At 36.4% G+C, this 27896-nt stretch overlaps 15 protein-coding genes across 15 annotated transcripts; 6 read left to right on the plus strand and 9 right to left on the minus strand.

Annotated features, from left to right (window-relative positions):
* Positions 1–9: 9 nt before the first annotated feature.
* Positions 10–1626, minus strand: C9374_010529 (uncharacterized protein; the record flags this gene model as incomplete). The annotated part of the gene is made up of 1 exon (XM_044686083.1): positions 10–1626. The coding sequence occupies one exon, from the start codon at positions 1624–1626 to the stop codon at positions 10–12; it is 1617 nt and encodes a 538-aa protein (XP_044543959.1).
* Positions 1627–1920: 294 nt separating this feature from the next.
* On the minus strand, positions 1921–2787 carry C9374_010530 (uncharacterized protein; the record flags this gene model as incomplete). The annotated part of the gene is made up of 1 exon (XM_044686085.1): positions 1921–2787. The coding sequence occupies one exon, from the start codon at positions 2785–2787 to the stop codon at positions 1921–1923; it is 867 nt and encodes a 288-aa protein (XP_044543960.1).
* A 181-nt stretch (positions 2788–2968) lies between these two features.
* Positions 2969–3322, minus strand: C9374_010531 (uncharacterized protein; the record flags this gene model as incomplete). The annotated part of the gene is made up of 2 exons (XM_044686086.1): positions 2969–3175; positions 3320–3322. 2 exons carry the CDS (start codon positions 3320–3322, stop codon positions 2969–2971), a joined length of 210 nt encoding a protein of 69 aa, XP_044543961.1.
* A 295-nt stretch (positions 3323–3617) lies between these two features.
* C9374_010532 (uncharacterized protein) lies at positions 3618–5907 on the minus strand (the record flags this gene model as incomplete). Its single annotated transcript, XM_044686087.1, has 2 exons — positions 3618–5634; positions 5705–5907. The coding sequence occupies 2 exons, from the start codon at positions 5905–5907 to the stop codon at positions 3618–3620; spliced, it is 2220 nt and encodes a 739-aa protein (XP_044543962.1).
* Positions 5908–8152: 2245 nt separating this feature from the next.
* C9374_010533 (uncharacterized protein) lies at positions 8153–8785 on the plus strand (the record flags this gene model as incomplete). Its single annotated transcript, XM_044686088.1, has 1 exon — positions 8153–8785. One exon carries the CDS (start codon positions 8153–8155, stop codon positions 8783–8785), a length of 633 nt encoding a protein of 210 aa, XP_044543963.1.
* Positions 8786–9106: 321 nt separating this feature from the next.
* Positions 9107–9919, plus strand: C9374_010534 (uncharacterized protein; the record flags this gene model as incomplete). The annotated part of the gene is made up of 1 exon (XM_044686089.1): positions 9107–9919. The coding sequence occupies one exon, from the start codon at positions 9107–9109 to the stop codon at positions 9917–9919; it is 813 nt and encodes a 270-aa protein (XP_044543964.1).
* A 1167-nt stretch (positions 9920–11086) lies between these two features.
* C9374_010535 (uncharacterized protein) lies at positions 11087–12082 on the minus strand (the record flags this gene model as incomplete). Its single annotated transcript, XM_044686090.1, has 1 exon — positions 11087–12082. One exon carries the CDS (start codon positions 12080–12082, stop codon positions 11087–11089), a length of 996 nt encoding a protein of 331 aa, XP_044543965.1.
* Positions 12083–12307: 225 nt separating this feature from the next.
* Positions 12308–16736, plus strand: C9374_010536 (uncharacterized protein; the record flags this gene model as incomplete). The annotated part of the gene is made up of 7 exons (XM_044686091.1): positions 12308–12310; positions 12408–12921; positions 13002–13625; positions 13700–14151; positions 14238–14611; positions 14712–15282; positions 15390–16736. The coding sequence occupies 7 exons, from the start codon at positions 12308–12310 to the stop codon at positions 16734–16736; spliced, it is 3885 nt and encodes a 1294-aa protein (XP_044543966.1).
* A 163-nt stretch (positions 16737–16899) lies between these two features.
* C9374_010537 (uncharacterized protein) lies at positions 16900–17817 on the minus strand (the record flags this gene model as incomplete). Its single annotated transcript, XM_044686092.1, has 1 exon — positions 16900–17817. The coding sequence occupies one exon, from the start codon at positions 17815–17817 to the stop codon at positions 16900–16902; it is 918 nt and encodes a 305-aa protein (XP_044543967.1).
* A 550-nt stretch (positions 17818–18367) lies between these two features.
* Positions 18368–19444, minus strand: C9374_010538 (uncharacterized protein; the record flags this gene model as incomplete). The annotated part of the gene is made up of 1 exon (XM_044686093.1): positions 18368–19444. One exon carries the CDS (start codon positions 19442–19444, stop codon positions 18368–18370), a length of 1077 nt encoding a protein of 358 aa, XP_044543968.1.
* A 115-nt stretch (positions 19445–19559) lies between these two features.
* On the plus strand, positions 19560–20558 carry C9374_010539 (uncharacterized protein; the record flags this gene model as incomplete). Its single annotated transcript, XM_044686094.1, has 1 exon — positions 19560–20558. One exon carries the CDS (start codon positions 19560–19562, stop codon positions 20556–20558), a length of 999 nt encoding a protein of 332 aa, XP_044543969.1.
* A 1017-nt stretch (positions 20559–21575) lies between these two features.
* C9374_010540 (uncharacterized protein) lies at positions 21576–22664 on the plus strand (the record flags this gene model as incomplete). The annotated part of the gene is made up of 1 exon (XM_044686096.1): positions 21576–22664. One exon carries the CDS (start codon positions 21576–21578, stop codon positions 22662–22664), a length of 1089 nt encoding a protein of 362 aa, XP_044543970.1.
* Positions 22665–22995: 331 nt separating this feature from the next.
* On the plus strand, positions 22996–25267 carry C9374_010541 (uncharacterized protein; the record flags this gene model as incomplete). Its single annotated transcript, XM_044686097.1, has 3 exons — positions 22996–23235; positions 23434–23720; positions 23782–25267. 3 exons carry the CDS (start codon positions 22996–22998, stop codon positions 25265–25267), a joined length of 2013 nt encoding a protein of 670 aa, XP_044543971.1.
* Positions 25268–25357: 90 nt separating this feature from the next.
* On the minus strand, positions 25358–26813 carry C9374_010542 (uncharacterized protein; the record flags this gene model as incomplete). The annotated part of the gene is made up of 2 exons (XM_044686098.1): positions 25358–26495; positions 26554–26813. 2 exons carry the CDS (start codon positions 26811–26813, stop codon positions 25358–25360), a joined length of 1398 nt encoding a protein of 465 aa, XP_044543972.1.
* Positions 26814–27154: 341 nt separating this feature from the next.
* Positions 27155–27652, minus strand: C9374_010543 (uncharacterized protein; the record flags this gene model as incomplete). Its single annotated transcript, XM_044686099.1, has 1 exon — positions 27155–27652. One exon carries the CDS (start codon positions 27650–27652, stop codon positions 27155–27157), a length of 498 nt encoding a protein of 165 aa, XP_044543973.1.
* Positions 27653–27896: the final 244 nt, after the last annotated feature.

Consider the following 27896-nt stretch of genomic DNA (forward strand, 5'->3'; position numbering starts at 1 on the left):
CATTTAAATTCATGGAAAATCATTTTGAAAATATCCTCTACGCGACGGATGAAAAAAAATATGTAAAAACGAATTTATTGGTGTTATTTTGTGTGTGATCGTTTTGGATTCTGGCAACCACTCATCACATTGTGAGCACTTTGTGTGTGTTGGATACTTATTGCAATGATGGCCATGACGATCATGCACTCTTTGAATCATATGAACATCATATAGTTTTTTTCCTTCATCATCAAGATCAGCACCTGCTTTTTGGGCAAATCCGACAGCCACTCTCATCAGGAATGATTTGTAATCAATATCAGTGTTTTTGGCTTTCTTATAGAAAATCCATGAATTTGCGAGTACAATTCGGAAAATTCCCATCCATGCTGCTTGAGTCCACTTGTTGACCCGATGGCAACCGGGATACATATGTGCATATCTATCAGCCACATCTACGTTCACATGCTTCTTCTCATAGAGCTCTTTTACTTTAGGAGCTCCTTTCTTCTTGTTCTTGCTTTTCTTCAAAGTAACCATGTTGGAAAGAAAAGTAATTTGTTTTTTGTCTTTGTAATGAATTGCGACATAATCTCCATTAGTGACACCAATCCATTCACCTTTTGATAATGTATACCTTGAGAGTAAGTTTTTGCATTCTTCTTCTAATCTGTTTTTGGGACAAATCATCGTAAACCGGAATTTGTGGTAATTCAATAGTAGGGCCGTCTTGTGGTGGCCAAAGTAGGAATCAGTGCAAATATTGTACTCATGAGAAGGTAAGAAGGAAACAAAATCCATCACTAAGATATGAACTTGTGGTTGATGACCTGTGTAAGGCCACAACCTTATCACGAACCACAAGTCGTCGGCCATCATATAAAACTTAATACCAGTGTCTTCAGGTTTTCCTTTGATGTGTTGTTTAAATTTAAATCTGCCCGTGAATTGTATCAATGTTTCATCAACTGTGACGTTCGGGAAGGGTTTCCAAATTATCAAAGAAATTTGATTGAACACTCTGGTAAAATAGTGGGGGTTGACACGAACACTTCTATGAACTGAAAGGAAATGATCTCTGCCACTCCAAATACTTTTTATGAATTCGTTACCAAAGAATACACTTGTTGAGAAGTAATCTGTGAGCTCAGGTTGAGGAGCAAGCATGATGGCAATAACAGTTGCCAAATATAGGTATAGGTCAGACACGGTGATATTTGCTGTGTGTGTTGCAGAGGAAGAGTCATCCTGTTCATCTTCAGATTCTTGACTCGAACATGGAATGATAGTGTCTTCGTCATCATGTGAATCATCATCATTGTGCTCATTATCAGCTGGTGGCGAGGTGTACCAAGCTTTGATATGGTCTGAGGGTTCAGGATCTTCAGTAGTACAAGGAATAGTAGGATCATTGGACAAGTGAATAATATGTTTTATCAAATGATCAGGCAAGTATTGCTCAACACAACGAAGAGGTGTAAGACTGTTCAAGTGGTTTCCATGTCCTTGACACCCAAAAGAATTGTGTTCGGAATCGTTTTGAAAGCCTTCAAAATGTCCAGGACCAAACCCTCTACCAGAGTTTGTTTCTATCACCTGGTTTATCAAGTCTATGGTGACATCAGAAGGTTGTTTATCGGTCATAGGGTGCGGTTGTTGAATTATAATACCTCTACTTAATGATGTTGACTTTTTTTTGATAACGGTAAAAAAGGGGTGTTGGCGGCATTTTCCTTTTATTGCCATCCAATCACATTAAAAGTCCACAACAAATGCATAAACGATATCTTAGCAAACAATAGAAGAGAATGATATCACATAAGGAGAGAACAGAAGTAGGTTTATGTATTACTTGCCAGCTAAAGTTGCCGTCGCGTAGAGGATATACGATGAATCTTGGAAATGGTTCATTTTCATAATAACAATATATATACATCCTTAATGACAGGTTGGTTTCACATTCCAATAAAACATGTCTTTCTGAAATACATTTGCTGAATCATCTCCTTCACCATAAAATTCAAAATTCACAACATCAAACGTTGTGACATCCTTAAATCCATTCAATCCATAAATTTCAAATCGAGCAGGTTGTTTCGTTTTCGAATCTTCATAATAATAAACATCCACGAATTGAGGTCCCTGATAATTAAACAAGTAAAATCCAAAACCAACTGCCAAATCGGAATGTGCCTCCAATTTGTACAAGTTACAATCTCGTTGTGAATTCATGCCAAGGACGTATTTCGATTGATCAATGACAATTCCTCTCTTTACTAAACTTGCTTGTTTATAATTGGAAATGACAAAACCACCTGTTTGTTGTGAAGTTTTCTGAGAGAAGGGAAATACTCGAGCGCCATACCAATTCGTGTTATTGGGATGCAAGTGTTCAAAGATACAAAAGTCAACCGAGACGACATTCATGTAGAAACGTAACGTGTCGAACACGACCGTGGTGGAGGAGAGAAGTGCATTGGGACCTCCGAGACCTGCTGCATCTATTCTCATGAGTTGATGAATGCCATCATAGAAGAGTGAAATGAATTTGGGATTGTTATCTGTGTCGGTTTGATTGTTGGGAGAGCGAATACCAAAGAGTTGAAAAACATTGGTCCAAACGCCGTTCTCTACTGTATTAAGAGTAGAGGGTGTTGATCGAATGGAGAGTTGTTGTTGTTGTCGCAAATGTTGTTTGAAGAGTTGTAATTTCGGAGAAGGAGAGGCACATGTAGGGATACTACATAAGAAGGAAAGAATTGCGAGAATGCAACAAGTGACTATTGTCAACGCTGTTCGTTTCATTGTTTTTTACTTGTTAATTGTTGATGATTTTCATAATCTATCATCTCCACTCCGTAATACGGAGTTGAGGAGCACACACTTCCGCTATTTCATGACAATCCCAAACCTTCACCGAGGTAAGCAACAAGATATGGAACTACAAGATGATAATTTAATAAATGTTTTATTGGAAGATAATCGCTTATCTCAATCTTCTTGCTTCTCTTTCGGTTTCGAGCAAAGACAAAATGTCTCCTTCCTTGACTGGTCCCTTAACGTTTCTGATAATGATACGAGGCTTGTCAGTGTTGATGAATTCGACTCTGACTTGGGTGATACCACCACGAGAACCAGTTCTACCGAGGCACTTGATAACCTTGACTAAAGTTGGTTGGTTTTCTTGATTTTCCTATTTAATGTTGATGCGTATTGAATTTGTTGATTCATGTTTTTGGTTATGATGTGTTCATGATGAAGAAGATAAAAACAACGATAATGACAAAGATAATATTATTATATTATATTTGAGAGAGAACGGCGTGAGTGAACGTACCATTTTGCGACTATTTTTTTTTCGACGAAAATTCAAAAGTCAACCAAAAAATGGTTTTTACAATGGCTAAGAAAAAAATTGGCTGAAAATCACTCTTCACCAAGTTAGATCGTGGACGATGCCAATCTTTCCATTCAATTCTTGAATCGGAATTTGTGATTCTGCAGATATGCATAGCTTTCAAACTCTCTTGAAGTTGCATTTAAATTCAAGTCGTGAACATGATCATGGAGTGGGAAATGATGAATATTGATCATTGGTGAAATAATTTAATTTTCAAAATCAAATTAGAGGAGATTTACTTGTTATTGATTCCAGAAAATAGAGAGGAGGTGAGATTTACAGCTGGATTATTCTTTAACCCTCCTACGATGGTACTACTTCTTCCTCGAGAGGTTGGAAGATTAGCAACAGAGGAGGATGACAAATTATTATTATTATTTACAACACGTTGTGGAGAGGATTGTTGCTGGCTTGCAGTATTGTTGGGTCCTTTCACTACATTTCTAAATTTGTCAAAATAATTGAAATTAGTTGCGTCATTTAGAATGGCTTTCGATCTTTGGAAAATTTTCATTCCTTTGGCAGAGACTGATGCAGAAGAGCTTGAAGGAATTGGCAGTGAAGAGGTTGAATGTGAAGCAGTGCTATTGATGCCAAATGCAGACTTATTCAACATTGGCTTACTCATGGAGAGAGGTGAAGTCGTTGACGTTCTCGAAATGATTGCATTGGTAGATGGTGGTGAGTGACATTGAGAATGAGAGGCATTCTGCGCCGTATTTGGAAGCAGAAGTGAGTGATGGTGGTGACTAAAAGCTCCATGCAGAATGCTCTCTTGTTGTGCTAACAGGGAGCATGACGATTCAGTCACTGTTTCCAAATTCAATAATGAATTCTCGTCATGGAACGAGGCCGATCTCTCAAGATTTCGTGTACCATTTGCACTATTCGTCACGTTATCATTATTTTGAGCTTGTGACACACTGGTTACGGAGCTATTGAGACTGGATGCTCGAGAGGAACGACCACCACTATTGTTTTGGCTATTATTGTTGAGGCTATTAGTGAGTCCTCCACTAACATTGGAAAAGGCATTGCATGGTACAGAGACCACTTGGTCGAGGCATGTGGTACTCATGGCCATTGAGGCATGGGATGAGCTGGCCTTCTTAACTTCATGATATGTGAGTTTGAGTTGAGTGAAAATATACTTGAAATCAAAATAGGAGAGTGGCTTGTGTTCTTCAATTGTTGAGGTGGTGGTAGTACTTGTGGTTGGAGCGGACTGATCTTCATTGCCCATCTTGATGCATTGACTTATCAAGTATTGACTCAAAATATTGAATACTAGAGCCATTCCTTGTCCAGATCCTGAATAATTAATACCCATGCCATCCACAACAATGCATCTATGTCCAGAGTCTGTACTAAGCATAAATTCAATGAGGTAAATTCGATATCGATCGTACATGACACCAATGGATCGAAGAGGTTGATCCTGTGTGGAATTTGTTTGATTGGCAGCAAGACGGCTCTGATGGGAAGCGACCAAGTCACTCACACACTGATAAATAATTCTTCGCAAATGAGTTTTAAATTCGAGAACATTCTTACTATTCTCTCCAACTACAGTGAGCATTAAGGGATGAGAATGGAAATAGGATTCACTAGATTTGAACAGTTGAGATGAGACCAAAGTAGAGCTTTGAGGTGGCGAGTGATTGCAGTCATTCTCTACATTCTTACCATTGTTGATATCGAGTTGTTGAAACAAGAGACCCAAACCTGAATTGACTTTCTTAGACGCGCCAAGATTGGGACAACTTGTTGAGACAGGCACTCGATTAATGTCCATGAAAATATTCTTGGATTGAGGGGTGGGTAATGTTTGACTCTCAGGGTTTGGAGTTTGAATGAGATTGGTCAATTTTTCCTTCTCCTCATCACTGCTGAGAAAGAGAGAAATCAACGAGGTCAAAAACCGCACCTGATGTCCTAATTGAACATTGGTCATGACTCGTGGCTGTTTGGCGTTGGCTTGGGCCGCGTAGAATGAATTACTGAGCTCTTCGAATACATCAACGCCTTGCTCTTCGAGAAGAGTCAGATTTTTGAGACCTCTCGAAACATTGGAATCGAGTTGAAGCAATTCTTTCACGGTTGGCAATTTCTGATAATCCAACAAGCGACCCAGATAAAAAGTCTCATTGCCCATCAAGGTTTGTTGATCCATAATGAAACTCTTGCATTTTTCATTTTGTTGACAACCACTTGGATAAACAAAAGGTAAATGACTCAACTCGGAGTGCAGGCTTAAATGAACGGAGAGTGGTTGAATGATTTGAAAATGAATATATTGGACGACTATATTCTACTACTTACTGTTTGAAAATATTCGCTTCAACAATCTTATTCGATCGAAGTTTCTTGAGCCAAGCTTCATTCGTCCGTTTGGTCATGTTCTGGAAGATGCCATTCAAAGAGGGATCTTGTTCGGCCGTGAGGGGCACAACTCCCTTCAAGACTTCATTCAAGGCTCCCGCAAAATTTGAAGCTTGAAATTTGAATTCATTTTCTCTTCTCATGGTGATGATGAGGTTGGGCGGCAGTGGATGGTGTGGTAGTTGAATAGATGATGGAGAATGGAAAAAAGACTCGATGATGATATTACTAATACAATTCCGATAATGATGATGACAATAATAAAGCCTCAAATTTGGCTTCTCTATGTACAGTTGATGAATATAAACAGCAAAAGCTTTGGGATACCTTCCGAATGAACCCAATATTGATGAAATAAGCTTGATGAGAGGAATATACAAAAAACTCTTTCAACTTTCAACCTTAATCCAAAACTGAAGAAGGAACCAGCTCTTGTTCGCGAACGTTGTAAATCGATTGGCGCGAGTGACCTGCTGATGAGTAAGTGATTCGAAAGTTTTTTTGATGAACAACAACAAACACTCTCTCCCTTTGTTTTTTGAAAAAAGAGGGAGAGACGATGGTTCATGACAGAGGCGTCGTGCAGACCTACCCACTCAAGTCTGTTAGTGTTTTTGCAAAATAATTAACGAAAAATATATTTGTCTGATGTGTTTTGACTTCCATCTAAATATGTGTTGATTTCTTGTGGTGTGTCTCTGTATGTATTTTCAACAAACTAATATAATTCAGAAGCACACAACAAAATCAATGCAGGTTCATACAACACATCTTGAATACAATGAAGAACCACACTTCCATACAACTGAATTAAAAAATTGGTGCATTGTCACAATCCGAATTTGTTGTTGATATGGAACAAGGGTGCAAAGGTGGATATCAGTTTCTCTGTGGCTGTGGCGAAATTATTGATGTGAATTCAATTAGAAGTCATAAATGTAGTGACAAGAACAAAGGCAAGGGCAGGAAAGAGTTCCAATTTTCTAATGATAAAGCTGATGCTAAAGGCGGTGATTATCTATATATTGGAAGCAATAATGGATTAACTCAAGTGAATTGTAACGGAAGAAAAATGATTGGCTTGGTGGCAATAATACTACAGAGAGGGATAAAATGCTTCACCATTGTTTAGATGTCCTGTATTTGTATATTGCAACTGAAAAATCATCAGTGAAAGTATTTGTAGCAATATTGATGAAATATGGGACAATTAAGAAGGAAATAGAAGCTAGGGATCATGACAGCTTTAAACGTGGAGTGCGAGAAGGCCTTGACAAAATGGTAAATCATTTTGCAAATGTTGCACCTGTGTTTCTAGCAGGCACTAAGGTGACTGCTGATTCGTATGACAAATTAGTCAACCTAAGAATTACTAAAAAAAATAATGATCTTCAAATAGAGTGTGAAAAGATTGTGATGGTGAATGATCTTGCTACAAGTTTTGGGAAAACATTCATCAGTGAAATTATATCTTGCACAATTGATGCAAATGAAGTGATCTATCGTTATTTTGATATTAGGGTTGTAGTACTGAAATATATACTCCAATTATTTTTGAAAAAACTAATTGACGCCAGCTCTTTTGTGCTGATAACAAAGCTAAACAAGCAACAATTGGCAACTCTATTGGAGGGCATAAACGTTGCAATCAATGTGATGAAAATTTTGACAGTGTTGAATTAGCATGTTACAATCCTGATAGACTTACTCAAATAACATTTCAAGAAGTATTGGATCGAGCACAGTTGGGAAGAAAAGAACAAAATCAGCAAAAATTGGGGTTGAAGAGAGTTTCAGGTTGTGTTTTAGCATACTTCTCTGAAAGGCAAAAAGGATGTTGGGTTGTTTCACAAATATTTCAATCAACATACCAGGTCCCATTGCATTGCTCAGTCATCTGTCACCAAATATCAAAGAGCCTTGTGTTTGTATGAAGAACTCTCCCAAGTTACAATTAATACTCAAATAGATAACCACAACATATTGCATGTTGCTACTCCAATAGCTGAATGTTGGTTCAGCATTGATGGGTCAAATAATCTTGTCACTAATTTCAAGAAATGCTCTTGCACAAATAATCAACAACAAAAATGTGATACAATTTGTGAGCATGCTTGTTTTGTACACATATTGTTGCATTATAATAGAAAAAATATCACTTTGGAAGATCTAGCTTTGAAGGATGTAGAAATATGCTCTGATGCAAGTCATGTCATTCCAGGAATTTTTGATAGGCTCAAACAAAAACTTTCAGATGAAAAAGGGTTCAAGCTTGACATTTTCGTTAATAATGCTAAAAAAATTCTGGGTCATAATGTTTCTTTGGGTATGATATCACATAGTGATTAGAAGTTCCTGTTGCTGCATGGATGTGATTTGTTTGGAAAAATGTTGCCTAAAGATTATGGACAAAATTTGTCTCAAGATACTTCTTGTGGGAATGATATCTCCAATTCTCATCCATTTGATATGAACAAACCAAGTATTTTAGATGGTCATGTTAATGTAACCTATGAGCACCGTTTTTCACACTTAATCAGTAGTGGAATTACCTCAAAGGTTCCAGATGTGGAAGACAATTCCAATAATAGAGTTGTAAAACAATCAATTGGTAATCTGTTATGGATGTTGACAATGCTGCAAATAATAACAGCAATATCTGTAATATCAGAGAATACCTTCAAAAAAAAGAAAACTGATTACCAAATTGCATTTCATATATGCACCTTTTTGTTAGGCATGTTATGTGTTGAAAGGTTTGGGCCTGAAATGCACACTCTATATTTGCATGAATTAATGTATCATCTTACAAAGCAATTAGAAAAACGTAGGCTAACTCTTTCCGGAACTGATAAATTTGAAGGGTTTTTCGCACCATTGAAAAAGCAATACCAAAAAGGGTGTCATAGAAAAGATGAGGCTGATCGTCATGTTACTATCAAACGAAATGGTCAATCTCAGCTTGGATTATTGCTTCCACAATTTGTAAAAAGTAACAATAATTCCAAAATTTCAGAGTGACTGGAAACTTTTGAACTGAAAAATATTTTCATACCAAAAGAGTTAATAGTATCATCTGATATTCATAAGAAGAGCTTTGAAGCTAAATTGAAAGAGCTATATCAGGTATTTCCAACAACAAAGTTCCTTGGAGAAAAATCCATCTCTGATATAGTTGTAATTAGAGAGGATGGATGAATTCTATTTAAATTCTCTGCCAAGCCTGAAATTTACCTGAATAATATTACACCATGTTGCTCTCGAATGGAACAAGATTCTTCCTCAAAATCTTGTTCCAATGATGGCTGTTCCAATATGAAAGCTGCTTCATGTGTTATTCATATGTGTGTATCATGTTGTGTTCGTAATGGATGTGTTAAGGATGCACATATTTGCACTTACCATAAGAAGAGCAAATTGTACTCTAAGAATGCAAATCTAAATATTGACACTCAAAATCCTCAGAGAAAAACAGCTATAAAATCTAAAGCTCCACAAGGATCGAAAAGTATAGTACGACCTGTGTTTGGGGAGGTTCAATTCATAAATGCAACAGTTGAAAGGAATAACCAACACTACCTCCCAACAGGTGCTACTTTGACATGGGTGCCAGAATATGGTAATAATATCAATAATTCGACAACAAATCCACTGGCCAGAATTAATCCTCCATCAAAAATTGCTCACTTCACACAAAATCAAAGACTAGATAATCAACAACCAAAAGACTCTCTTACACAAACATCAGTGTACAATATTGGAACACAGAATGTCAACCCAATAACTCGATCGTTCTCTCAACAAGTAGAGGATCAATCATCTCAACAAATAATTAGAAATGGAGAATCAGTAATATCGGAGAGAATTGCTAGTTCAAGATCATCATCACAATATTCTCTATCTAATCCACCTTATACCACAATAATGGGACAAGGATGTAGCTCGGACATAACACAACTAATTGCAATTCCATGTCAGTCCTTTGACAATATTACAACCTCGAAAAGAATTGTAAATAATTCAAGATCCAACACACTCAAACAATTCAATACTGGAATGACAAGACAAGGTGAGAATTCAATAACTCAATTGTACTCTCAACCAACAAGAAATCAGTTCTCATCTCAATTACTATTGGGTCAAGTGTCACCATAGCTGCTCCAGCCACAAACAGTTAAAAAATCTTACTATCCATTCGAAGAAAGTAATTGTCAACAATTTGTCAGCCCTGGAATATTACATCCATTCAGTGGAATTACAGAATGTGCATCATATTCAATGCAACTTCTAGAGTGTACATTCAGCAGTGAAACGACACTACAAACTCTCTCTCAGTCAATAGAAAATCAATCATCTCAGCTAATGGGCAGTAATCCGAGAACAACATTACACTCAAGCCATGAAATTTCGGAAAATGCACAACATTCATCAAAGAGTTGTAACATCAATCGTATTGCCACAAGCCTATCCCGTTTGTCATCAACTCACAATCGTGTAGAACCATATCCAAGGAACCCACAACAAAACCGAATCGGAGCGCAAAGCCAATTCCAACAAAATTGTTTTAAATTTTCAATGAATACACCTTCTACGGTAAGTGTTTGATTAACGTTGGAATGATAATTATTATTGCCATCAGAATACTACGAACAAACGTAAAAGAGAACTATACCTCTGCTAAAAAGAACAAATAACTTCACACAGTGGTTGTATTTTTTTGATGTTTCTGTTGGCTCAACTAACAATCATCACTACAAAAACAACCAACAACGAACAACAGTGAATGATTGAAAGTATTGTAGATAATTCTATTGAATCTATCTCGTTTTATTAATTAATTATTAAACCAAAAGGCTTTCTTATTGTTTTACACGATTAAAAGTGAATTAATACACAGCAACATCGGTACAACTGCAAGTTTTTTGTGTGAGATGTTTTGTGACAGCTCTCTCTGAACAAGTTTGTGCAGAGAGAGTCCATCAACATGCTTATTTATAAAGTTCAAACACTAACATACTTGAGCAATGCTTTTCTTTGTGCCACCGCGTTGTTAGCTATGATGATGGAGAGACAGCAAAATTTACGAGATCAATGATTGCTGCACAATTAATGAATAAACAGTGTCAACGATACGTGTTATTTCTTTTATTTCTTAAAATAGTAAATCAAATAGATTAGAAATGCCGTAAATTCTTAGAATATCAAAATTGTTTGAACGATGAATGTGGAAAATGTCAACGAGTCGTGCTTGCCCATCGTCATGAATGGCATACAAATGAACATAAATATATTGAATCTATCATGATTGGTAGACAGAATCTCTCAATGGTTTCCCATGGGTTGTTGCGGCGAAACCAATGGATTTGAAGATGTATAAACGTTCGACATTGAATTCAATGCATAACTAGCAGGAATGGGTATTCCCTCCTTTCTCATAAACTCTAATTCCAATTCGTCACTTCTTGAGACACAATCTCGTAACCATTCCAACAGAATATTCGTCTTTTCTTCGCTTGAATAAAGATATTGCTCAGCAAAATCTTTTGTCTCTGGATTACTCAAATAGGTTCTAAATTTCTCATTCAAGAAATAGGTCGATATGGCAACGCTCACGTGAATATTAAAACTCTCTGTAAATCCATAAAGAGGCAATGTTAACGAAGCATCTGCATGGTCAATGGCAACATTTGAAATTCCATGAGCTTCATTTCCAAAAACAAGAGCTATAGGCTTATCATCCTCTTTCGATTGTTTCAATGGACCAAAAGCAATGGGTACTTGATCCACTCCAACATAGTGAGGCAATGATATATGTTTTTCTGTGATGACTGGTGAATAATTTGTACAAGTATTGGAAGCCTTTTGACCTCTCTTCTCTCCAGCCAATAATTGAGGAATGGAATAGGGTGATGTAACAATAATTCTACAATTATACTTGTCCTTCAATTCTTGAAAACACTCTTCGGAACTTTTATGATTCTTTACGTAAATCCACTCGGTCGCTCCGCTTGAAACACCTTTGGACCGAGTTTTTCGTTCATTCATAGGAGGACTTGTTGGTGGATTAATAATGTGTAAATTGCTCATTCCAAAACATTCCACAGTCCGAACCACAGCAGCAACATTTTGTTCACTCCGAACATCTTCCAGTACCGGAATGATAAATTTCGAACGTTTATCCAGAACATTCTTCATGGTTTGAATCCGAGAATGATTCAGAAATGTAGAATAAAAATCAATGAGTGCTTGTTTTTGTTGAGAGGAATAAACAAAGGAACGAATAAATTTGCGAATCATGGGTGGAGCTGAGAACGTCATTTTTTTTTTATTCGTTTTTTATTGCAATGAAATTGAGATTCTTGGATTGGGTTGCTTTACGGAATGTTTCAACCTCAGTTTAAGTTCTGTTGAGAACAGAGAATTGAGAAATGGTCAACAATCGAGCAAAAGATGGAATATCTGAAACCGCCAAAGTCAAATAAAATTCAGCAAAAATCGGTTTTCCTTCAAAAATATTCAAAAAAATTAACTCGATTATCACTCATGGTAGGTCTGATTCATGATTTTTCATTTAAAAAGTTCATCATCATCCTGATCCTTTCATTGTACCATGCATGGTCTCACTCCGATTCATGAATGATAGGCCTCCGGAAAAGATACTGGTAAATTCAGTGAATTTGTAAAAGTCTGTAAAGAGATTGAAGAAGTTTCCTCGCATACAGAGAAAACAAGTGTCATGAAAGACTTTCTTGAGGATTTCAAAGGAGATGTCTATCTTCTCTATAAATTATTATTTGCAAAGGAAGATAAAAGAAAATTCAATTTGAAAGATAAAAAGCTTGTTGAAATTGCTGCTTCTGCATTTGGAGAAGATCACGACGAAATGTTAGATCATATGGACTCGAAAGGAGATGTCTCGGAAACTTTGAAAAAGTATTTGGTGAGAAGTGGAAATGCAAGAGATAAGGGTGTTGTGAATTTGAAACAAGTCGATGAATTTCTAGAGAAGTTGACTACAATCACAACAAAAGATGATCAAACCAAAGCTTTTGAGAAGTTTGTGGTTGGAAATTTAACAGGAGATGAAATGAAATTCATTACCAGAATTATTTGTAAAGATTTAAAGATTAGAGCTGGACCAAAGTTTTTATTGGCAGGTGAGTGGAGTTGTCACACGCACACATGTGAAATTGATAATTAATTTTAATTCGAATTTTTTATGTGAATTGATTTATAGCCCTCAATCCCGATGCTTATGCATGCTACATTTTAACTCATGATCTCAAGCAAATTATCGATGCAGTTACTAACAAGCAAGATTTGAAAAATCTATCATTGACCGCACAAACACAATCACTCGATATTGATGCACTCATTCGAGATGCAGGAAGTGACGACGATGAGGATAACAAAAAGTTCAACATGAACATTTCAGATGATGAAAGTGATGATGCCAAATCTTCTTCCAAAAAGAAGAAGGACTCAAAATCATCTGGAGCATCTAGCTCGTCTTCATCAAAAGCCTCTTCATCCAAAGCATCTTCCAGCACAAAATCTAAGAAGAAGGATGTTTCAGACGATGATACCGACAATGAAGGCGACGATGAAGATATTGATGTTGGAGAAAATATCGATGACAACGAAGAGGAAAAACCTGAAGACCTAATCGATGAAGACGAAGATTCATCATCAAAGAAAAAGAAAACTGTACGGAAATCAGCCAAAATTAAGGCAAAAATGGTTTTATTCAGTCCTGTGAAACCCATGTTGGCCAGACCAAGCAAGACCTATGACGATGTCATTAATCGATGTCCCAATGGATTTTATTGCGAATTGAAATATGATGGTGAGAGAATTCAAAGTATGTAGTTTCAATTATTATTTGAGATGTATGGACATAATATTGTATTTGGCCATTGTTATTATTCTGCTCAGTTCACTACGATCGAAAGAAGGACAAGATCAAATATTTCAGTAGAAATTTGAAAGATGTTCAAGATTACAAAATAGAATCTGTTAAAAAGTACATCTCGAGAGCAATTAAGGACAAGGTTGAATCGGTTATTCTTGATGGTGAAATTCTCATGTACGATACCAAGAAAAAGAAACCTCTCCCATTTGGTACACTGGGAAAGAAAGTGAGACAGGACCATCCAAACGCAGTGACAGCCGTTTACTTGTTTGATATTTTGTATTATAACGGAAAATCATTACTTTCTGTTCCAATCTATAAGAGAAAGGCCTTACTTTCAAAGATTGTCAATGTTGTTGAATCAAGAGTCATGCTTGGTGAACATGTGGTCGTAAAAGGACCAAAAGGTACTCGAGAAGCTCTCATTGCATCCAAAATGCAAGAAATGATCTCTGAAGGAGAAGAAGGATTGGTGGTAAGTTGAGTGTGAAATGTTATACGTGTGTTCACGTATCTTGTGAAAATCCTAACTACATAATTTTGTGATTCTGCTTCCAAAAGTTCAAAGATTTGTGCTCTCCCTATGAACCCAATGCAAGACACTGGCTCAAAATGAAAAAAGACTATCTACAAGGAATGGCAGATAGTGTGGATTTGGTAGTTTTGGGAGCTTATTTAGGTACAGGTTCGAAAGGTGGTCTCATGAGTGTTTTCATGATGGGTTCGTACGACAAGAAGGAAGGTAAATGGAGAATTATTTGTAAGTGTGGTAATGGACACGATGATGCAACCTTGGAAGCGCTGAATGAAGAACTAAAGTCAAACATGAAGAGAATTAGTAAGGATCCATCTCTAGTTCCAGACGACATTGATATTCATACCAATGCTCTTGTTCCTGATTATATTGTCAAAGATATCTCAAAAAGTGTAGTTTGGTAGGTTTATTTCTCAAGACTTTCTGTTGACACAATTGTTATTTCTTTTGTGGTGAATGATATTATTATATTGGAATTTTACAATATGTATGTGAAATAGGGAAATTACTGGAGCTGAATTCAGCGTCTCCTCTCGAAAGGAAAGACCAATCTCTATTCGTTTTCCAAGAGTCACTAAAATTAGAGATGACAAGGATGTTGACGATGCCACCAATTATCAAGAACTTACCAAACTTTATCAAGTTTCCACAAGAAAGGGACCTGTTGCACTCTTCCCAAAGAAAGGAAAAGATGATGATGATGACAATGACGACAGCGATGACAGTGTGGATGTGAAAGCAGGAGGCAGCAAAAAGAGAAAGGCAAGATCAAAGAAGTCCAAAGATGATTCTGATGATGACGAAAACGAAAAAGGAGACAATTCTGATGACGACAAGCCAACAAGAAACAAAAAGACATCATCTAAAAGACAAACTAAAAATTCGAACAAAAAGTCGGACGATGACGATACCGATGATGATCAGAACGATACAGCACCAAGCAAGAAGAAAACGAAACAAGCTCCCAACAAGCTTACTACTATTAAGGATATTCCAGAGTCGAGCAAACCAGAAGAGATTTATTATATTTATGGAGATTTTGGAGGAGTTCCAGCCAATAAGGACAAGAAGGTATGTTCATTTACTTTTATAATTTTAACAAATTGAAAAATATTATTATTGAACAATTCTATGAATGAATTCATTTGAAATTATTTTATACACAATTTCACATACAGTTCATTGCCCATTGTGTTGATGACAGTAGTCGATGGGGCGACAAGGGCTCTATGGGTAACATTGTTCTTCTTTTTGGAGAAGGCATCAAGAAGGCCTACGTTGATGACATGAATACTGTTGGAGATGTTCAACTTGTCATTTCTGAGAGTAACTATTTATCCAATCTCATTTGTTTACAATTTGTTCAGAAAGGCTCACCACCCAAAATAGATTATTCATCATTCGATGAATGTCTCAAAAAGTGTGCAACCTACATGATTGAACATGACATCAAAACATTCCATCTTTTCAGATTGCATTATGGAATTACTGGTTTAGATTGGTCGCGTTGTGAAAAATTATTGAAAGAAAATATGTCCAATAAGGGAATTGTAGTCTATGTGTATACGAAAGATCGTGATGATAAGGATCGTGTAACAGAGAGCAAAGCAAAACTCAACAAGCAGAAAGAGACGACTATGAGTGATGAGAATGTAATAGCTATGACAACTTCAAATAGTAATTCTAAGAAAGAAGAGGACAAGATGGATTTATCTTCGGATGATGTGAAACAACCAGCTGTTTCTTCACAATCTTCTTCACAGGACAAGTCCAACAAGACAAATTCTTCACAACCTGTCAGTCATACTGCAACATCAATATCCTCCTCAGAATCTTCTTCAGCCATTTCAAGAAATATCTTCTCTGGAGTGATTGCCCTAATTTCTGGATATCCTCAACATGTGAAAAATGAAATTTCAGACCTAATTTTAAAGAATGGAGGAACAGTGACTCAACAATGGAATTTAATTGGAGAAGAAGCCAATACTCATCTCATTACGGAAACCAAAGATGATACTTTTAATCATTGCTTCTCTCTTGGAGCAATTATTGTGGCCAAGTCGTGGGTGACAGCATGTGTCACGAAAGGAAAACTTGTTGAAACCAATGATTATGTATTTCCATTGCAAGTGAAGGAGAATCGACAGACGTCAATGAAATTGAATGCATCTTCTTCTACTGAGTCATCAACTGTATTGACAACCAACTCAAGTAGTTCCACAACCAATACTCCAGTGGCCACTCTTGTGGATTTATTCACAGAATTTGCCATTTATCTCCACAAAGATATCCCAAGTAAGAAAATGCATACAAGATATATTGTAGCCTATGACGGTGAGGTTTATCCAGCATTTTGTGATGAAGTGACACATGTGGTAACTGCTGCTAAAAGCTTGAGTGCTGATCCATCACTTTCAAGCTACAAGGAAAAGAGTCCAATTGTGAAAATTGTGTCCTCGGAATGGATTTGGCATTCGATTAATTCTGGGCAATTAATTGATTACAGATTTTACGAAATGAAGTAAACATCGATATTTCTCCACTCATTCACGAATTTTCGTGCCTTAATCGTAATAACCTTTCAACGTGCAGACTTTCGAAATTCATTTGAGTGCACTGATTGGCGGTGTGGCAAGCAAGACAACGAATACAGTCAATTTGTCAATTGAAAAGACCACACTAATTTATTTAGTTACCTCCTCTCAATCTCAAGACCAAGTGAAGAGTGGACTCCTTTTGAATATTGTAATCAGACAAGGTTCTTCCATCTTCCAATTGCTTTCCAGCAAAGATAAGTCTTTGTTGATCTGGTGGAATTCCTTCCTTGTCTTGGATCTTACTCTTAACGTTTTCAATGGTATCATTGGACTCAACTTCAAGAGTAATTGTCTTTCCGGTCAAGGTTTTAACGAAAATTTGCATACCACCTCTCAATCTCAAAACCAAGTGAAGAGTAGACTCCTTTTGAATATTGTAATCAGACAAGGTTCTGCCGTCCTCAAGTTGCTTACCAGCGAAAATCAATCGTTGTTGGTCTGGTGGAATACCTTCCTTATCTTGAATCTTGCTCTTCACGTTCTCGATGGTGTCGTTGGATTCAACCTCGAGAGTGATGGTCTTTCCAGTCAAAGTCTTGACGAAAATTTGCATACCACCTCTCAATCTCAAAACCAAGTGCAAAGTAGACTCCTTTTGAATATTGTAGTCGGATAATGTTCTACCATCCTCCAATTGCTTTCCGGCGAAAATCAAACGTTGTTGATCAGGAGGGATTCCTTCCTTATCTTGGATCTTACTCTTCACGTTTTCAATGGTATCATTGGACTCAACTTCCAAGGTAATGGTCTTACCAGTCAAAGTCTTGACAAAGATCTGCATACCACCTCTGAGTCTGAGGACAAGGTGAAGAGTAGATTCCTTTTGGATGTTGTAATCAGACAAGGTTCTACCATCTTCCAATTGCTTACCAGCGAAAATCAAACGTTGTTGATCAGGAGGAATACCTTCCTTGTCTTGAATCTTGCTCTTCACGTTCTCGATGGTGTCGTTGGATTCAACCTCGAGAGTAATAGTCTTACCAGTGAGTGTTTTAACGAAAATTTGCATCTTTACAGAGAGGCGCAGTAGTGTGTGATTTGATTTTTTTTTTGATTTGTATGAAGCTCGAGTATTTTTGGCCAACCGTTTTTATCGTTATTTGATTGGCGCGATTCCTTCTGTATTTTTAGAAGCCAATCATTTTTCGAGCCATCAACAGTCTGATTGAAGACAAAAAATCTCGCTGCTTATTTCAATCATAACGTGAATGGGTGACGTTGTGAATTCCTGTATCACAATTGGAATGAAGTATGGGAACAGAAACATGCAGAATCCAAACAATGTCCAACCTCTTTCTGATTTTTGGCAGTTTCTAAATTGAAATTCAATTCGTAATTGAACTTGTAGTAGAAAAATTAATGAAAGAGATTGTAGGTCATTTGAATCTTGAACCTCATTAAGGATGGTGAAAATTGGCTCTATCATTAAAATCTCGTTCCAAACTGATTGGGTGTACAACTCATTCCATGACTCTTTGTGACGACTGACAATTCATTTCAATACAGCATTTCTCCTTGTTTCCAAATTTGTTTTTAAATCCGTAATTCTCGTAATTTTCTCAATCGTCATCCTCTTGGAAATCCAATACAGGAATTGGCATGGCCATGAAAAACCCTCTTCCACTTTTCATAAAGAATGCAAACAAATCCCGAACCTCAAAATAATAGTGAACGATAAGAGAGCAATGTTCATCAATATAGTTTTCAAATTCTTCAAATTCTTCAAAAGTTGAATTATGAATGGCAAGTCCTTCTGTTGAAATGATGAATTTTTCAGTCTTTGAATGTGGGCATTCTAGGATATTCTGATACCTGTTGTCATGATGATTGGACACTGTATTATTTTCACATTGTTCCATCATGTCAACAATCATGTTCACAAATTGCTGATTAAGTTTCTCAATGACTTGTTCTTTCGAATGATTTGGATAATTTCGAGAGTAAAATACATCATCAGTTAACGTTATGGATCGTTTGTAGCTTTTCAATACATCCAAACCTTGACATGTTACAAAATTATTATGACATCCCATTTGTTGAGTCAATAGTTGGCTGATTCCTTCCTGAAATAAACTTGTACAATGTTCATTGCGTAAAGATTTCATCATGAGTGCAAGTAAACCAATACTTGAATACGGCTCAAATGAAAATTTCATAATTTTTGCTTTCCAATTTGGTATTTCATGATTTTGAATATTGTTAACATTCCATGTGAATAGTGGACTTGGAACAACATCCATAGCAGTTTCAATCCCGTGACCATGATGGTCATGACCATTCATCCATTGAATATGTTTTGGAATGGTTCGTTCCAGATATAATTTTCTCCAATCTTGTGATTTCTTCAATACACGATAACAGTGAAATTCATCCAAATGATGGGAATCCTTTTCGTTTTTGATCGTTCCGATAACAAGGCAAGCCCAAAAACTATTGATACAATGATCATTCTCATTTCCGAATCGGATTTGTTGTAAACAATAATTCCAATCTCGACAAACTAAACATAAATTTTGAAATTGAGAAATGATACGAGGAGGTGGTTGATGAAATTCGAGAACATGAACGAGAATGTGATGAATCCATATTTCGAGAGGGATGACGAGTCGATTCGTCCCATGACGTGTATTGAACATTTTTTTAATTTGGAACTGGGTCAACACTGGAATTTTCATCATCAATAATGCAGTTGACTGTTACAATTTTTTGGAATTATGATTACAAAGAAAAAATCTTAACACCATCGCATTGATGATGATGAAAATTCCTCACGAGATTTGGGTACATAACATTTGGATCTTTGTATTGGACTGGAGCGAGAGTCCTCAACAAACCCGATTTCAATTCAGTTCCTTATGCCGAGTCTGTAAAGCTTGGGCCCGAAGTTTGTTATCCATTGGTTCATCATCCTTGTCCTCTTGGGATTTAAATCATGATGTAAATCAAGATTGGAATTGTAGCTATTGGGCTGCGTTGATTGCTTCTACTATGAATACTGAATTAGCTTCATCATCATCATCAAAACGCTCATCGGAAGCTTTGAACAACTTGTTGAAAGACTCTCCCGATTGGAGAATATTATATTTGAAACGAACACTATCCATGAAGCCAGTAAATGAAATGGTCGTAACCATTGCACCACAACATTCATTAGCATTTGATGGAATCACTGGTTGTAATTATGTCAGCTATGGACAATCCTCGTTCTTTCATTTTAAAGAACCTGCTGCTCCTACTGGTTTACTCTTACTCTTAATGACTGAACAGAAAACGAATGTAGGAGAAGAATTGATGAATATGTTTAAGGAAGAAGTGAGCCAACCATTGGTGGAGCAACTGAATGAGTTTAATGAGAATGTTTTTTCATTATGTCAAGCGAAAGAACTTGTGAACATGTACAAGCATACCAATACGATTGCTATGGAGAATTTTTATCCATCCATTTATCCAAATCAAACACGTGAACAAGTGATTGAAGAATATGATCAAAATTTTATGAAATTTATCGTGCAATGCATTCGAAGGTGTGAAGATAATCTTGAAAGTGAGTTTGATGAACAAGCTGTGCTGAATGAAAACATGGATGGAACAGTTAAAATGACGTTTGAGGAATTTGAGGAGTTTGTCAATGAGCATTGCCCATTAATCATTCAATATTCTGCATGGTTTGACATCATTTATTCATATGCGTTTGCAATCTTTACAAAGAATGGAAAAGGATTTATGTTTACGTTTTGTGCAGCTGATTAAGAGTTGATCATGTACATGAACTTCTTAATAATATTAGAACAATTGAAAATTTGCCTCCTGTTAAAGTATACTTTTGGTAAGACATAGTGATGATCTTTTACTGTAATTTATCCACCAAGACAACAATAAATCTAGAAATAATGAGTTTATTCTACCACACGTGTTAGTAGACATTGATACACCAATCCCCTTCAAACTCAATTCATTTCTAACCATCGCACTATGGTAGTCATTGGAGTCTTGAATAAACTCATATGTAACCACAAGCCTCACGGTAAAAGATTTGGTCAATGATCAACATCGACATGGTGTAAGCCTCCTAAAGGCTCTCAACACCTGTATCAATAGTGACGTCACTAGTGATACCAATTAGGATCCCATCACAGTCAGAGACACTTAGATAATAGGGTGCAAAAACGTATCCGTTTTCACAACAAAAAACCCTTCCCCTGTAAGAGGAATGGATGTTTGCCGTCTCCTACATGCCTTGGGTCGTTGACCTTAAAAAAAAGTGTGACAAATTTCTACACGATTTCATTGTTTAATTAAAACCAAAGTTCTTTGCTAGTCGATGCATGAAGAGGGTACACAAAATTACTCGGTATTCTGTAACAAAGAAATATGATTATTACCAAGATGGATTGTTGTTCAAATCAAACCTTTCTTTTTTAAACATGCTTAATTCATCTCAACCGCTGAATTGTCATAGTTCATCATCCACAAAAACTGTACAGAATTCAGTTAGTCGTTTTTTCAACGGGTTAAACATCACAATGGCCTGGAACTTCATGTTATTGGGGTTACTGTTACAAATGAGTTGCATCCGCAATAGGCCAGAAGGATATACGATATGAACTTGGCAAATTCCATGAGACACATCTTTTTTGATTTTATTTGGTACAACATATGAAAATTGTGTGACACACAGAGAACAAACTATTTCCAAGTGAATGTTTCTTCAGAGAATACCAACGTTCAATAATTTAAAAAAAAACAGCAAGCAACAACAACAACAACATGCCAGTAACGTTTCAAGTGACCAAAACACCAGAGCAAACTTTGGAAATTAAGAAAGCATTTACCACTAACTGCATTCTTCCAACAGAAAATGCTTCTCAATACACACTCATCCAAAGTAGTTTACCAACTCATCTTCAACAAGATGAAAAGAATGAAAGTCTTTGTCATATGGGGGCTCATTCCTTCGTTATGAGTGCCTTTCAATCATATTCTTCTCATCATCATCTCATTATTAGACCAGATGATGTTTGGTTGGCCATTTGCACACAATTTTCTTTGTATGTCAATGCTCACTCTGAAGAATTGAGATCAAAATTCGTTGATTTTGAAGGTAAAAAACAACTCACAGTCATTGGAGATGGAACATTATTTACAGCAAATTATGAAGAGTTGAGTGCTCAAATGACTTTTGAAATTGCAAAGAATATTAAAGATCCATCTGTTAGAGAATGGATCATGCCAGATTTTACAACCACAAAGGATGTCGATCGAATGGTTGGTGCTGTGGTCTTGATGGCATCCATGAAACAATATTTTGACTACCAATTTGTGTTGGTGTGTAATTTACCAAAAGTTACCTTATTAGGACAAGTTGAAGATTGGGTCAAGGTCAGAGAGAAGGCCAACAGATTGCTCGAATTTGATTTGAAACAAGGTTACTTGACTGAATGGTCTAAAATGCTCTTCCCAGTTCTTGATAAATTAGTTCAGAGTGCCAAAGGTAAACCTGATTTATCTTTCTGGAATCGAATTGCACACAAAGATGGAGGTGGTAGTGGTCCTTCCTATCTCTCAGGTTGGATCACTGTATTTTGTGTGTTCACTACGAAGGGAGAATGGGTTGGTGGAAAGAAGAGTGTGGAAACTGGATCAAAAACTGTTAAAAGTGAATATCCTATTGTGGATATGAGTGTGGTTCCAAATGGATATGTCAGTGTTCCTATGTTGGTTGTTGACAGAGGAGTCAAATATGAAACTGAATTGTTTGCTGGACATATGTGTGCTCATAACGGAGAGAATGGAAAGAGTTTGCAACCTAGAGTGGATTGGGCCTTATTCCTTTCTCCAACTAGCGAGAACAAGTGAAAAGAATCTTAATACTGTGTCTGACCTGAATGACTGCTCTCCGATGCATCAATTTGAATGGTCAATAATTAAAAACGCAAAACCTTTGATTACATTCTTTCACGATCAATGGATGTTTTGAGAATTTACAAGCCACCATAGTTCAGGAATATGAGTTTTGTGAAAGTATCTCAGATGAAAGTACTTCATGAAATCTCCTTCACTGAAATTTATTGCAACAAGAGCCTTTTTATTGTTCTATCTCTTGTTCGCTTCACAGCAATGTTTTTTTGATGACATTTGACAATTATCTCCTTTGAATTGTCGTTGTGCATGCAAACACACTAAAAAAATGTTTCAATCAGCATCCTCATCCTCTCCAGCACTAGGTCCTCCCACAGTCAACATCAACAGACGACTGTCAGGAGTCACAGCCCCAACTTCACCAGAATTGGAAGGTACTTCGACCGATGCTTCACTCATGATTGAAAGTGTCAACAAGATGGCACAACAAGTCTCTGATACACTATTAGTGAGATTAATAGGAGCTTCTGATTTGGTTCCGATGGATAAGAATGGACTTTCTGATCCCGTAAGTGTCATCTTTAAATTTTTAAATACAAAATATATTATTATTAAATTGAAAATATTTCATAATTCTCATCATGACATTGTATATATTTAATTGCCATCATGTTGAATACATTTTCAATCGTGGCATTACCAAAACTTGAACATTCAATTTTCAAAATAATTTTCAAAAACATTCCAACAACAACAACAACAACAGTACACCATTCTGAGTTTTGCCAACATGAACAACAACTCTCTCGAATCATGGCTCACCGTCAAAACTTCAATCAAGAAAAAAACTCTCAATCCCAATTGGAATGAAACCTTTCAAATTTCACTCACAGAACAATGGATGAAAAGCATTCCGAGTCCAAATACTAAATCTCCGACCTCTCCACCGAGTATGATGCCAATGATGGCAGGTACTAATTTTGATTCTTCTAGTAATTTATTTTCAACATCGTATTTGAGTTTTAAAGTGATGGATTGGGACAAGTTCAGTAGGTAAGTGTGAAATATTTATTTTTTGAATAATTATGGTGTGAATGATGTTATTATTGAATAGTGACGATGAAGAAGGAGATTTTGTATTGAAATTGAATTCAATTCCTGATTTTTCAGATGCTTCAGTGAGTATGACATTGAATCATGCTGAACATGGAGTGTTAAATGTTGGATTTAAATTGAAATGTACTCCACGTCCATCGTTGAATGAAATTTTGCTAGTGAAACCTGTGAAACGAGCAGATTTTGTGAGATCGACTCGAAATTCTTGGTTGACAGGAACGGTGATTTATCCATTAAGTCCATGGGAATTGGTTCCTGAAATGCATCGAGTTTGGGAAAAGGCTCAGGAAGATTTAATTGACATGCTCGATTCTCACAATAATGTCACAGATAGTGACAATGGTAGTAATAATAACAATAGTAGCGGAAGAATGTCCAGAAGATTCTCGTTGAGAAGAAACTCAAAGAATTTAACTCAAAAATTGTCAACTGTGTTAGCAGGAGAGAATTTTCCAAAATGGAAAGAAGAACGTTCGAATAGTTCCGCAACGGTGACACTTTCGACCGATGCAGAATATTATTTTTTGGGAAATCCATCCATTGTCGATCGAGTTTTTGTTCAATTATTGGTTGGTTGTCACGAAAATCAAATTTTCCAAGACATTTTAAATGGATTAGAAAGAGAGTTGAAAATTACCAATGTCAAATACAACGATGAAGGCATGCAACAAGTTCGATCCAACATTCGACGAGAAGAAACAAATTCTCGAAAGAATTTTCTAGTCATGTCCATCGTTGCAGATCTTGACATTAGAGATTCCATTGCAAAACTTGATGGAAAAATACCAAAATCTCTACAACCTCAATATCCTCCAAAAGTGAATGTTGAAGGTTTAATTTATGTGCTCGATATTGGATGTCATGCAAAATTACTCTATGTTTACATTTCAAATTGTGGAAAGCCAAACATTGTGCCATTTATAGAACTTGTTGGAAATTCAATTCCTTCCTCATCGAGTACCTTATTCGAATCTCTGTATTTAGATTTGGATGATTCCTTGTGGGTGAAATGTCCTTTCGGTTGGGAACATCATGAATCTGGAGAGAAAACAAATTCCTATCTCATTTCTCCAATTCAAAAACGAGCATTCGAAGAAGGAAAATCATTTTGCATTGATCGATTCGCCATGAAGAAATTGGACATTCTCGTTCCCGAAGTCACTGAACATATGTTGTCCAACATGTGTCAAGCCAAGTTAGATTCTGTCATGAATTCACACAACAAGTGTGAAATTAAGAAACCTGTTGAGAGACGAGTATTTATCAATTCGAGTAAGAAGGAAATTGTCACGTTCATGTTTGAGTTAGAATATGATTTGAAAGATGATTCTACAGCTACTGTGAATCGAGTGACACATTTGGAAACTTTGATCAATACGACTGGAAGTTGTGTGTGGTCCTTGTCCTATCTGTCGAATTTAGAGTCGGGATATCGTGCACTTTTTGAAACGATTATTTCCGAAATTAAGACTGCAGAATATTAAGGAGGGTGGTGGTGTGAAATTGACAAGTGACAGAACGAGACTTTAATTTTTACAATTTTCAATTTGAAATAGATTGACACTAAACTATTGTTATTCATTACCAACGACCATATTCTCTTCTTGTTTCAACAAGGCATTTCTAAACGCAATACAACAATTTTCATAACCATCAGGATGATGATCCATAATATATGGAACTGAAACTTTTCCAATGAAATCTAAAACTCTCTTGATCCATGGCTTTGGAGGTTCTCTCACCTCAACCTCTAAGAGAGTTTCCATTGGAGGTGCTTGGTTCACAGCCATATGCATCGATGAGCCCTCTTGTGGTACCAAAGCATTCATAACTTTTAAGGAATATAACTTTCGATCATCATCTTCATGGGATGACAACTTTTTAAATTGAAAAGCTTTTCCAATGTGAAAATAAGGTCTTGGACAGGAACCATCGGTCATGAAATTTAAGAATATCCTCAAAGTCTTGGTCACACAATTTTGAGGAGTTTCAAACGTATCTGGATTGTTTGGATCGTAATTGGGTAATTGAGGAACCACGTCATGGTCATGCACAAATCGAAACGTTCTCTTTCCAATGATTTTTGAGGCATGTTGACGACAAGCTTCATCATTGAATACGCGAGGAGCACCAAAGGTATAGACACCTGCCAAATGTTTTCGAACATCAATGAAATTCATGGAAGATGGATGTAATTGTTGTTGCTGTTGTTGCAGTTGTTCTGAAATCATTTCCAACATGAAACTGAACACACTTGCCAATCCACCACCTAACGAATGACCACAAATAAAGATGGACTTGTTTTCTGTTCGTTTTTGGAGAACCTTGCACAAATGAGCATATATTTCAATGAGGCAACATTTGGAACTTTGTTTAAAATCAAACACTTCCAATGCGTCTAAAAAACCTGAATGAGCCATTGCCACTTTTAGATGATCCAAATTTAGGTAATTACTGGATGAGGTAGGAGCGAGTGGACGCATTCGAAACAAACGATCTGTGCCCCAATCACGAAGGTTGAAGGGTTCTGTGCCTCTAAATACCACAATGATATGATGCAATGTTTCAATGATGAATGCTTGAGTGTCAATGACAGAAATGAAATAATAGTTTGGATGGTCTGGATCGGTATTGATTGGTATGCCCCAGGAACGTTGTAAAACATTTTGGATGGTTTCATTAGGTTCATAACTCAAACGGGCAAGAGAAATTCTATAATTTTACCATATTTGGAAAAGATGAAATTTGAATTACAAATTAAAAAACTTACAACACGGAAGCATTGGTCAGCACTTCACTCGGAGTCAACCTCTCCTTCTTCTCATCTTGTCCAATAAGATCATCGAGCTCTCCAGTCTTGTTAAATTCTTGAGAAATGACTCCCAATGCACTGAATTTCAAACGTCTCCGAGTGAATAATTCTTGTTTGACAGCACTTGTCCAACGTGTCACAATTGTGAGAAGGCTCCAACAAGGAGACACGACCAAAGCCAGTGCATTGATCACAGCTTTTAACACGATTCGAAACATTTTTTTTTAATTCAAAGGTGTTGTTGTTCGGACCTGGAATTGTTGTTGGACTTGGGTTTCTCACTTTTTCAACGTTTCCTTGTTTGGTTGTTAACATTCATACATTTTAATATAAATTCCATTTTTAACGTGAAACTTGGAAAGTCAATGAAACTTGTAAATTCAAAAATTCACACCAAATTATCCTTCCAATTTGTTGTTTTTCTGTTTTGATAATAAAATTACAATAACAGCAGTAAATGATTTGTAAATGGTTAAAATATATTTTTATAATGTATATTCAAAGTAAAAATATAATTTGAAAATCCATGAAATAAATTCATGAACGATAGATCTATTCTCTACAACCATTTCAACCAATTAATCAATTCCTGAAAACTCAATTGCCCATCTCGATCACTATCAATATATTTCACAGCTGATTCCACTTCCACCATTTGAGCACTATAATTATTCCATAATTGTCGATAGAATGGAGCAAATTCCTGAACACTCAACACTCGATTCTTACTCGTGTCATAATTTTTAAATAAATTGGCACAATACGTCAATCGATACAATCGTTCGGAATTTTCCGGATTTGTAACCATGTCTTGATCTTGAGCGACAATGGTGCACCAATAATTGAAAAATTCATCAAAGCTGATTTTTCCATCGGAATCCTTGTCCATGTACATTTGAATGGCTCCGAGATGATCATCTGTGAAATTAATTGTTAAATCTTGAACGAAAAGATTTTTTAATTCGGACATGTTCATCGAGTTGGAGGAATCTCGATCGTACTTTTTGAAGAGAGAATGGATGACTTGTTTGTTGGTGCAGTGAGTGAGACTGGCCATGATGATGATATTATTTTTTAATGTTGATGTTTTGAAATTTGACAGGTGTTGGACACAGAAATCATTCACATTAGATAATTATGAGTAATGAAGAATAGAAACCCGAGGTAAAAAGATCATGAAAATGATCGGAATGCTACTTACAAGAAAATTGCACAAATTTGGACATTGGCTAAAATTCCTTAAAATCTATGATCATCTCGGGTCACCACAAAGACAAATATTACAATTATTCAATAATCTC

Source organism: Naegleria lovaniensis, assembly GCF_003324165.1.
Source record: "Naegleria lovaniensis strain ATCC 30569 chromosome Unknown tig043, whole genome shotgun sequence".
Lineage (NCBI taxonomy): Eukaryota > Heterolobosea > Eutetramitea > Acrasida > Naegleriidae > Naegleria > Naegleria lovaniensis.